The 12,407-nt window shown below is 42.4% G+C and overlaps 1 protein-coding gene across 5 annotated transcripts in view; it reads right to left on the minus strand.

The window, feature by feature from the left end:
- The window catches only part of LOC124784187 (protein yippee-like 2), a 627,503-nt gene that overhangs the window by 13,201 nt on the left and 601,895 nt on the right, over positions 1-12,407 (minus strand). For all 5 annotated transcript variants that reach the window (XM_047254081.1, XM_047254082.1, XM_047254084.1 and 2 more), the window contains one exon: positions 56-99. In XM_047254081.1, the coding sequence (XP_047110037.1) occupies positions 56-99 (44 nt within the window). The remainder of the gene's footprint in view (positions 1-55; positions 100-12,407) is intronic.

The raw sequence follows: 12,407 nt of genomic DNA on the forward strand, positions 1-12,407 counted from the left end.
CTGCTTAAAAGTATTTTTAGAAACACAAAGACTCAATCATTTCATTTTTACTTACACTGAATTGAAGAGGTAAGCCCTTCCTTGGCTGCCCTGGAAGGACTGCAACAGAAATAATTTGTCCAAGTCAAGCCCGGTAAATCATATTTGCTGTCTATAAAAGTGATAAATAAGTCACCTTTTTATGACACACACTTTACAGAAACAAAACTTTGTAGTAACGCCTTTCTACTCTACCACTGTAGAAGCGCTGTTATTGAAAACTTAATTCCTTGTTTGGAAATTACAGGATTAACTTATTCGGCGTAGTAGTACTTAACGTTTGCATTCCTTTGCCCCAAATTTCAACATATAATTACACATTGTCAGTGAACCATTTGATAAATGACACCACTCAACAACACAGTGACAATCCAAACAGGAAGTAAAGAAGAATGAATTATAATGCTGTAATTTACTTGAACTGAAGTAACAGTCTGCAGTTCACCAGAGATTATTTAAGCTAGAAATAAACAGTTTAAATAAGACAAAAACTGAATGCTTCAGGAAGACAAGGCCCCTTTCGCTCGAGATTTGAGTCCTCCCTCAGTCATACAGTCATATGTGTGTGTGTGTGTGTGTGTGTGTGTGTGTGTGTGTGTGTGTGTGTGTGTGTGTGTCCTTATCATAAGTTAGTTTAACTTAGTTTAAGTAGTGTGTAAGTCTAGAGACCGATGACCTCAGCACTTTGGTCCCTTAGGAATTCACAAACATTTGAACATTTTTTTTAAGCCACATAAAACTGCAATCAAGGATCTAAGAGTGAGACAGCAAAGTGATTTAATGATTGTGATTCTATCTTGACTAGCACTCTGGGCGAAAGGATTCAGTATTTAGCTATTGTCTACAAGTTGTTAACTGCATTGATCAATCAAACCTCACCATCTGTCATTGCACACAAAAAGAACATGAAGGAATGGGATGGAAATCAGTAGATGGGATGCACTTGTACAGACAAACAAATGATTATAATTTCAGAAAAATTGGAAAATTTACTAAAGAGAAACAGCTTCCTTTACTGAGGAAGTCAATAATGCACTGCTGCACCTCTGATCCTTATGCAAGCAGTTAATCGGCAAGACACTGATTGATAAGAGTTGTTGGATGTTCTCAAGAGAGATATTGTGCCAAATTCTGTCCAATTCATGTGTTAGGTTATCAAAATCCTGAGCTAGCTGGAAGGCCTTGCTCATAATTCTCCAAACGTTCCACTTCGACCAAGTCATTGTCGAGAAAGAGTCCATTGGTGTAGGGAGAATTTTGGTTGGGGTCAGCAACAATGGCCCACAGTGATGTTCTCTGATGAATCCTGCTTCACTGTGGTAAATGATTCTAGTCACCAGTTAGTGAGTTAGTGTGGAGACATGTTACATGCCACAGAATGTTCATGAACGTCATCAGTATGGCCTGCACATTATATTGTGGACAGGCATTATACACAATGGTTGAACACTGCTGCATAGCTTTGTGCAAGCTATCGTTACAGCACAGTGACATTGCAGGGAGATTACTCTGGATGATGTCCATCTGCTTAGGGGTGCAGTAGGCCCGGATTGCTTGTTGATGACAATGCCCACTCACACAGGAATGATGCGGTATCCAACACACTTGAAAGTAAAGATACTGAACATATGGAATGGTCTGCATACTACCCAGAACTGAACCCTATAGCACATGCCTGGGATGCTCTGGGCAGACATATTTCTGAACGAATACCCCGTCCCCAAACCATGCAAGAACTGAAGACCACGTTGAGAGAGGAGTGGGACAATATCCCCCAAGTTAATAGTTTGGTTGCCAGGGTGACAAGAAGTGTATTAACTACAGCTAATACAAATTTCTGTTTTGCTTTCTTCATACTTTCTATATTGATCAGATATCTTTGTTAGCAAATTTTCATCCTAATTTCTCACACACTCACATAAATATTTCCGAATAGTTTTGTTTGCTTCACCATAGTCTATCATGTTACTTCTTGAGACAACTGGAATAGATTACTTCAATGATATTTTGTTTTCTTCTGCTTTCTTTGAAGCAGCACAGTCGTTTGATGTTTACGTATCAGTTTCTAAGGCCTGCATGACCTCTGCTTTCTAAGATGCTGAACTTCTTGCTTAATTTAGCCCAATAAGCCTCTCTGTTCTTAAATAAATTCACATAATGTACATTTCTCAGTTCCTACTGGGAGAATTAGTTTTTAGATTCTTATCTATGTCTATAGTAGGGACAACGTTCCTTGCTTTATTTCTTTGTTTGTTGTCCTCGGTGTCCAAGAACTACGTTGCTACACTGGCTGAAAAATGGGTTGTGGAAGTAGAACACTGACTACTTTAAATGATGCAGCCGGCAGGTGTACACAGTTCTATGGCCAGTGCAATTCTTGCTTGACTGAGTAGCAAATTATAAAATGTGCCAGGAAAGAGAGTAAATAATCTCACAACGGTTTGTGATATGCCTAGCACAGAAAAGATCATAATAGTGTCTTGGTGTTTAAGGAGAACCAGAAGTCTACTGTAATTTGTCTCTATAAATAATGTTCCGTGGCTTACCATTTTCTGCATCTATGAAGAGATTTCTGGCTCTAAATACAAGTAAGCAGTCAACCTTGAGCAGCCTGTATGAAAAACATGGGGTGCCCAGATGAATACCTGCCACTTTTAACGTATATCTTTTTTTTTTGTGTGTGGGGCGCATTACTGCCTACTGCGCGGTCATCAGCGCCTGCACAAAGTTCCAATTTATACACAGACCAATTTTTACAAAATCCAATCGAGCCACTGTCAAGAATGCTGATGATGAAATGATGAGGACAACACAAACACCCAGTTCCCGGGCAGTGTGTTCCAAAAATCAGGGAATCAAACCTGGACCCCATGATCCAGAGGCACCAATGCTAGCCACTGGACCACGAGCTGTGGACAATATTTATCCTTGAATCTTATTTAAATGATCCTGGCAGTATCACAACCCAATACATTTCTGAAACATTGTAAGTGCTGCGAAGTATTTTCATCCGCATTTTTACGGATCTTAGTGTTGATTTTGTCCTACAGGAATATTTCTGTTGTCCTAGATTTACGTACGTAGTTATTTCATTTGTCAAAACAATTAAAAACTAATCTCTTCGCTAAACTGAATGCATTCATTTGATAGTTAACTTTTATAAATTTTTTAGTCACGTTACCCACCCCACGGGAACAGCAGTCACGTTGGCCATACAGCGGGAACAGAATAAAAGGTAGCCTACGTGTTAATTCAAGGTACAGGCTTTCTCAATGACAAAGTTCATCTAAATCCGTCCAGATATTTCAGCGGGCCTGTGCAACAAACACACACACACGCACACACACACACACACACACACACACACACACAAACTTTCTCATTTATAATATATTCGTACAATACTGAATCTCACATACTTTTTCATTTGCACGATTATACCCCAACAGAATTTCGTTAAGAATTGTTCCATTAATTTAAAAAATGGCTATGTTAACACAGGAAGCTAAAAATATTCTTAAAACAAGATCTGTGTACCATGTGCATAGCCGTTTCTACACCTGGATGCAATTTGAAGGGCTGTTCTGATTACAAAACAGTCGGCAGAGATCCCCCCCTACCCCGCAACTTCCTGGTGCGGCTTCATATCAGGGTCGGGAAAAACACGGCTATATTATCTGTGTTCGGAAACACCACGGTTGACAATCGGAAGGCGCACGACACCGCAGCAGCAGTGTCGCTCAGCCGCGGGTGTCTGCGTCGCAGTCCTGGGTTCGATGCGGCTGCGCTATCGACCAGGGTGCAGTGCGCCACAGCCCGAGCGCGCCGCTGTTCCCCAGCCATTAGCGCAGCAGGGCCAGAAATAGCGCCGCTCTGGCGGAAGCAGTTAAGAAAAGTATCTGCTAGACCTCGCGAAACCTTGGCGAGCTGCCGCGACTCTCTGCTGGATTCTCTCCATCGCCATCTGCCGAACTGTCAATTGTCAGTGTCTGGTCTCAACTGGGTCATGTGTACTCACCAGAGCCGTACTGTCGTTTTACAGACTCCTCGGCTTAACCTGGGGATGAAGTCCTAAGGCGGGATATTTTGTGCTAATTAACTACCAAAACAAAAAAATTAGAGAACTTTTCAAATTAAACACCTACAATGCATCATTTACGGCTTAACACGTAATTGTAAAAAAAATTTACAGTACAACATACGATTTAATGAATTAATGATTTTTAAAATAATTGAAATCATGAAGTATTCAAAACTATATATTAACATCGTATGAAATACAAATTAGTTGTAAGACATGTAATTGTAAGTAATTTACAGGGGCAGATGTGGACTCAAGGTAGAAAATTAATGAGATGTAACCCGGCAAACTGAAAGAACTAGAGGTTTTTGAGAATTTCAGAGGGAGCATTTGGCAACGCTGGAGTGAAACAAGGGAAAGGTTTATGATAGAAGACGAATGGCTAGGTTTGACAGATGAATTTTTTGCGGAAGACAGGATCAAATAGGTAGAAAGACAAGGCATAGTAGAAATCCCTGGTAACGCAGAAGATATTGAATTTAACCGGCGAAATGAGACAATATAAAAATGAAGCAGGCAAAAGGAAATACAGACGACTTAAAAAAAATTGGACTAACACAAAGTGAACGTTGGAAATGTAGGAACACGCAAGGTCATACTCATCCTACGACTTGCCCTAAGAGACAGATTCAAGAAAGGCAAACATATTTTTATAACATTTGTAAATTTAAGAAAAGCTGGACTACAGTCTTTGAAATTTTAAACGTAGTAGGGATAAAACATAGGTAGCGGAAGCCTATTTTTACAACTTGTACAGAAACCACTCTGCAGTTGAGAGTCGAAGGGAATGAAACTAAGTTGTGAAGGAAGTGTTGCAGATTATTCGCAATGCTGTTCAATCTGTACATAAAACAAATTGTGAACAAAATGAAGATGATATTTGGAAAGGGAATTAAACTTCAGGGAGAAGAAACAAGAACTTTAAGGTCTGCCAATGATATCGTAATTCTGTATGAGACGACAAAGGACTTGCATGAGCAATTGAAGGGAATAGGTGGTGTCTTGAAAAGTTATTATAAAATAAACACCAACAAAAGTAAAACAAATGTAAAGTAAAACGCAGCCTGTCAACTGAAGAAAAGCGTTTCTGAAACGGGAAATTTATAAATGTGCAGTAGAAATTTTGTTGTTAGGGAGTCTTTTGTGAAGGTGTTTGTGTGGAGAGTAACTCTGTATGGAAGTGAAATGCGGACGATAAGCAGTTCAAACAAGATGAGAATAGAAGTGTTTGCAATGCGCTGCTACAGAAGAATGATGAAGATTAATTAGGTGGGTAGATCGAGTAACAAATGAAGAGGTACTGAATCGAATTAGGAAAAAAAGAAATTTATGGTAGAAGTTGACTAGAAGAATGGATCGGTTGTAGGACACATCCTGAGGCATCAAGGAAATATAAATTAGGTAACAGAGGGAAGCCTGGGTTAATAACTGTAGAGGGAGATCAAGGCTTGAATAATGCACGCAGGTCCAAGTGGTGTAGGTTACGGTAGTTACGCAGAGATGAAGACGCTTGCGCAGGACAGAACAGCGTGGAGAGCTGCAACACACATCTTCCGATTCGAAACTACAATAACAAAACAAAAGCCAATATTTTTTCAAAAATTGGGACTGAAGTCCTTCCAAAGTTTGATACTTCAATTAAAAAATAGTATGTTGCAAACTGTTAGCGAAAAGTTCGTTAAGCAAACGCAAGAGAATAAGAGGAATGTATCAATCAAATTTTACCCGTATTTAATTTAAACATAAAACTTTCCCATATAACTAGCCTGAAAATGAACGTTTTAAATAATCTTATTGGCTAATTGGTTTGCGCGTACAATTCATTCTAATAAAACTATATGACATATCTTCATAACGCAGCTGTCTCATCGCTTTGAATACCGGGTGAAGCCAAAACGTCGAACCTATATTCTAGCAAAAAGGTTGAAAGCGTTTTCTTTGTCAGTTTCACAGTTTTGAAAATGACCTTTTTCAGATGCTGTTTGTGATCGATCAAAAGTGTCAGACACACACACAGAGCTATCACGATCTTAAAACAGACTTTCACTTGTTATGGGTACTGACTTTAAAGACGTGAAGTATGAAAGAAATCATTGGTTTTCCAAGAAATCGAACGCATTTGAAACTACCAGAATTCCATTATCCATTCTTTTAAAATTCCTTTGCCATTCTACCAATTGAAGTACCATATCTTTCGCTGAGCTCCACTGGGAATACGACGCTAGGGATCGCGAGATATAAAAAGTGAATACTGAATTGATTCGTATCAGATGTCCACTGAAAAACTCAGCAGAAGAAGCTAATACAAAATAATGGCGTTTTCTTTTTTTTTAACAATTGTGGTGGTGGTGGTGGTTAGTGTTTAACGTCCCGTCGACAACGAGGTCATTAGAGACGGAGCGCAAGCTCGGGTTAGGGAAGGATTGGGAAGGAAATCGGCCGTGCCCTTTCAAAGGAACCATCCCGGCATTTGCCTGAAACGATTTAGGGAAATCACGGAAAACCTAAATCAGGATGGCGGGAGACGGGATTGAACCGTCGTCCTTCCGAATGCGAGTCCAGTGTGCTAACCACTGCGCCACCTCGCTCGGTAACACTTATGAGGGGGCCCGCAGTGTAGTACTAAAAAAGGTCTTTCTAGGTTGCAGGCTTGAGATAGCCTGCGTCTAACTAAACGCAGCCGTGATTCTAACAAATTACAATCGGTATGTGAGGCGGCAGTGCAGGAAGTAACGACCTACTGCGCATTCCCGCCATGCAGACTGATGTCTGGCCCCTGTCCAAGGTCGAGTGGTTTCCTCGACGTTTTGTTTCACAGTTTGTGCTTGCCAGTCGAAACATTTTACTATTGTGCTTTCTATGACTAAAATAAACTGCATCTTACAAAGTCCCGCAGACTGCGAGGCTAGAGGTGTTCAACAGCTGAGGAGACGTGGAGGGGGTGAGGTGGAGGGGGAGGAGTGGTGAGTGGGAGGAGGGGGGAGGGGGGAGGGGGAAAGGAGGAGGAGGGGAAAGGGGGAGGTCGCGGAGAAGGGTGAAGGCGCGGGGGAAGGCAAAGGAGGCCAGCAACAACTCATGCCAGTTTCGCGGTGGCGAAGTACACTGTCCTGTCGGAGGTTCGAGTCCTCCCTCGGGCGTGCGTGCGTGCGTGCGTGTGTGCGTGTGTGTGTGTGTGTGTGTGTGTGTGTGTGTGTGTGTGTGCGTGTGTTGTCCTTAGCGTAAGTTAGTTTAAGTTACATTAAATAGTGAGTAAGCCTAAGGAAGATGACCTCAACAGTTTCGTCCCATAGTACTTTACCACAAGTTCCCTACCACACTGCGTGACAAAAAAGGTGTAGCATCCACAAGACATGGTCGGATTTCTGCGTAACATCGTACACGTACATGCAACTGCCGGTTAAGTAAATGATTTGGAGTTGCAATTGTCTGTATAGGGTAGTAAAGTTACGAGAGTTCATTACTACTGTTCATGTTTTGTGTTGTTGCCAGTCCTGATGGGGGTATATGGGGCGTGAACAGAGTCACATGTTCAGTGGACACCGTAAAGAAAGCGAAGACGCCAGATGGCCGAATCGTACAACATCCCGATTTGTGAGACAGTGCGCCGGCCGAGGTAGTCTAGCGATTCAGGCGCTCAGTCCGGAACCGCGCGACTACTACGGCCGCAGGTTCGAATCCTGCCTCGGGCAAGGATGTGTGTGATGTCCTTAGGTTAGTTAGGTTTAAGTAGTTCTAAGTTCTAGGGGACAGATGACCACAGATGTTAAGTCCCATAGTGCTCAGAGCCATTTGAACCATTTTTGTGAGACAGTGGCCCCGATGTTAGCGTGAGAACATGGCAGCAGGCATAGTCGTCCTCAAGGTTCCAACTGACCAAGTCTGCTACCACAGGATTGCCGTATTGTGCACCACGCACGTCGTAACCCTTTCACATCTCCGTCCGCCGTCCTAGAATGAGTAATGGGCTCCCTTGAACATTCTATGTCATACTGAACCATCGGTCGCAGATTAGCAGCAGCCGGAATATGGAATTATCCTGCCATGGGCCGGCTGCCGTCAACAACAACAAAAATAGCTGTGTCTGGAGTGGTGCCATGACTGGGAAGTACGGAATGCTGATGAATGGCTTTCCACTGAGTTCAGCGATTAATCACACGTCCGCACGACCCCGGATAACCGTCGTCGGTGGGCGTGGCTGAGATCTGGGAAGATTTCCCCTCCTTCCAATGTTTTGAAGAGGCACAGTGTTGTTACTTGCGGCATCACTGTGTAGGATATGTCTTCAGGTCAGGGAAGTCTGACGGTCAACAGTATATAACTGGCGCCCTGAGCCTCGCGTGTTGCCTCTCTTCCGATTGTATCGAGCTGCCATTTTCAACAGCACAATGATCGTCCACGGGTGGCACTTGTGCTTATGATCTATCTGCGTGACGTTGAGGCATTCCCGTGGTCAACAAGATCCCCAGATCTGTCCCCGATAACTCTGACGTCATCTCCATTCCAGGACCAGTATCCAGGATATGAAAAACGAGTTACAACAGTCGTGGGCCAACTTGCCTCAGGAGAGGACAGGGCAGCTTTATGGCACATTTCCCAACTGAATCAGCGCATGTGCTATAGTGGAAATGGAAGATTACGGAAGGTAAACCTTCCCTACTGGATGTACACCATCACTAAAATGGTCGCGAGAGCTTACCATAAACTGAGAAAAACACATCCACTATTGAAGGTGAACCATCATGCTGCTCGGCTAGGGAAAGTGTGCAGTAGCATTTTATCCACTAGTGAAGGTGTACCATCGCTGCTCCCGATTTATTAAGGGTGCGTTCAACAGTGCTACCAGGCATCTGCATGAATGTAGTTGTCAGCTCGTTATTGTTATGTTACATAGCAGTGCAGTTATGGTGGACAGTAGTGGAGTTACGGTTCAAATCAATGCAACTATGGCTGAATCAGTGAAGTCCTACGAACATCTTAAAGTGGAACGGGGAAATCCCAGTAATAATTCTGTCTTCATAGGCAGAGGAATGTACGAGTCAGTTATCTGCGAGGTTAAATCACTGAAATCTGGACGAAAGAGTTACGGGAAAGGCTACAAGTTTTTGAAGGGATATGACGTGCTGGAAGTGAATGGAGTAGTCAAAGTAATACAACCTGCAACTGAAGAAGGTGAGATTAAATACTATGTTTATGATTATGAACTGTGTGATATTCTGGATGATGCTCGTGTAATGACTGGCCACGGTGGACGCGACCGAATGATGAAATGCTTGAAGTCGAAGTTCTGTAATATAACATACAGAGACGTCCAAATTTATATTAGTTTGTGTGAGCCTTGTTTACAAAAGCAAAAATGTCAGAAAAAATGAATAGTAGTGAAGCCAATGCTGTTCAAGGAGCTAAATTCCTGATGTCAAGTTGATCTCATCGACTCCCAATTGCAACCAGATGGAGATTACGAATTCGTAATGGTTTATCAGGACCACCGCACTAAATTCGTTGTTCTCGGGTCACTGAAGTCCAAAACAGCTTTAGAGGTATGCGATAACATTGACATTTTTACGTTGTTAGGCGCTCTCTCAGTATTGCAGTCTGACAATGGTATAGAACTAGTTAGCAAAATAACGAGCAGCGTAGCTGAGCCATGGCCCAATTTTAAGATTGTCCACACTAAAACTAGACACAAAGTCAAGGCAGCGTAGGGCGAGCATATCAAGACATAGAAAATATGCTAATTACATTGATGCAGGAGCACAACACTGTGGAGTGGAGCCATGCATTAAGATCTGTGCAGCTAATGAAGAATAGCGCTGTACATTTTGGAGTTAAAGATTTCCGTACGAAGGGATGCTTGGCTGCCCTCCTAAGCATGGTTTGTCTTCAATAAGTTTACCTCCTGAAGCACTGATGAACGTTCATCCTGAGGATGACCTTGAAAATAGAATTAATCAAGTGAGTGCTAGCAGTGAGACAGGGATGAAACGTTGCAGATTAATGATCACAGTAAATCTCCATTGCAACAGGATAACTTACGTACAGTAACAGAGGTTGAGAGCAGAGAGGAAGAAAGTATTTCTGACAATAATGACTACTGCCTGCGCATTCGGGAGGACGACGGTTCAATCCCGTCTCCCGCCATCCTGATTTAGGTTTTCCGTGATTTCCCTAAATCGTTTCAGGCAAATGCCGGGATGGTTCCTTTGAAAGGGCACGGCCGATTTCCTTCCCAATCCTTCCCTAACCCGAGCTTGCGCTCCGTCTCTAATGACCTCGTTGTCGACGGGACGTTAAACACTAACCACCACCACCACCACCACACTACTGCCTGATTGAGTCAATTCGTGCTATTAAAAAACACAGAACTGAAGCATACAAGTGCTAGAAGAACAAGCGCAAAGAACGCGGCAGTGTTCAGATCGCTATTTTCCAGCAGTGGAAAAGGGCTGTACTGTGAGAGTTCGAGTTCCAGACTTCGATAGAGAAAGACGAGATACCAGGTAGATCTTGAGTGTCGTCCTCGAGACAACGACTGATGGCTCCCACTGAATCGGGCCGAGAGATGGTGTGCTGAGCCAGCTATACGCACGGTAATACATTGTTTATTTTTAAATAATTGTGGAAGGGACGATAGGATATGCCATTGCGGCTACAACATTTTGTTTCAGGTCCAGGTTCAGTACCTGCCCTCTAAGAATAATCTCAGAGCAGAAAGTTCCAGCAGAGAAAACTGTTGCCCTGAGGACAGTTGCGACGTCTCAGTCTAGGGGAAGCGGCCAGGGATTCTTCAGGTGGAACTGCCAGCAAAAATGTCAGACTCTGAGATGCTTTTGCAAAAACAAAAACGTGTTATGCAACTCAAACTGCCATGGTGCACGTCCTTCCTGTAATAAATGAATTTTGCATAATATGAATATGTTTTCAAACTACAGGTGATAAATGCAACTTTCGAAGTGCGACTGCTTTGCTATTACAGCCATGGTTCACATTCCTTACCTCTTCGCAGTGATGGTATACATTCACTAGTGATAGTGAACTATCCCTAGTCAATGTGTATTGTTTGACAGAACTGGAATCAGTAACCCAGTTTCACTACATGGGCCAGTGAAGGTGCACTATCACCAGTGATGCTATACTTTCCCTGAAACTTCCACTATAACATACCCCATAATACCAAAATCTTTTTTAAGTTTGAAGCCATTTTGTAATATTATCACACATCTTCTGAACCTGTGCACTTTCATTTAGTTTCCTCCTCCCCTTCTACGTGGTTCACTTCTTTCGTCATATAGTGTAGTTTTGAAGATGAAACCTGCAGAACTGAACCAGCAACTAAAATAAGTATACGGCTATACACTAACAAAGTAAAGAAATGCGAGAGAATGGTTTGAAACGTTCAACAAGGGGCGAATAAATGCCTGTGACGAAACTCTAAACACGTTGGGTTCCCTGGAAACTAAGTGACGAACTCAATGGGGTTGAACTGTTGGGGGGTCACAGTTTGCTACTTTCTCCTCCTCCTCTGAAGTATAATTAGCTTTCACTCCCGCTTTTGACGTGTCGCGGTTGCCTAGGGTTTTAATAAAAGATGTTGTAATATAATAATATTTTGTTCCCTTAATGCACAGTACATTGCTTAAGCATATGTTTTAGAATAATAATTTAAGCTACACAAAATCGAAGTGTGCACGCAGCACCATCAGTATTTCACTTATGGAAGACAACACGGCAATCAGACTTTTGTAATTTTTTTACATTTATGGTACGTCCCCAAGTTCGAAATTTAAGTATCAATCAACCTAAGCAAGTCGATGCAACTTTCAGCAATTATCGAGAAAACTGACTTTGTGGTTTTATGAGTACCTTTAACGTGTTTAAATAAGATAGATTTTTCGTTAGACATCGTGTCTGTGTGGAAGAAGATGCTACGTGGCCCCAATATGGCGGCTTCATAACGTAGACTGTTGTTCAGATCTCTTCGCAGATAACTTGAATGCAGATATACTTGTCGCAATGAGGTTCCAAGTGCCGATCTTAACAGTCAGATACCAACTATTTTAAATTACGGTGTAGTTCAACACCTCTATTAAGGAAAACAAGAGTCAAAGATGCTACAGAAGTAGCGTCGTTCCTATTGAGACGACGTGGTCGAAGAAGATATACAGCTGGCTGGAAGCTGCACTCAGCAGCTGGTCAAAAGTAATAGCATACCTAATGGCGGACATTATTGTTGGGGTATGTCCACTCTTCGTCTTTACGGCGACTTGACCTCCCCTGGCGACACTTTCTG

This window comes from Schistocerca piceifrons, chromosome 1, assembly GCF_021461385.2.
Source record: "Schistocerca piceifrons isolate TAMUIC-IGC-003096 chromosome 1, iqSchPice1.1, whole genome shotgun sequence".
NCBI classification, from domain to species: Eukaryota; Metazoa; Arthropoda; class Insecta; order Orthoptera; family Acrididae; genus Schistocerca; species Schistocerca piceifrons.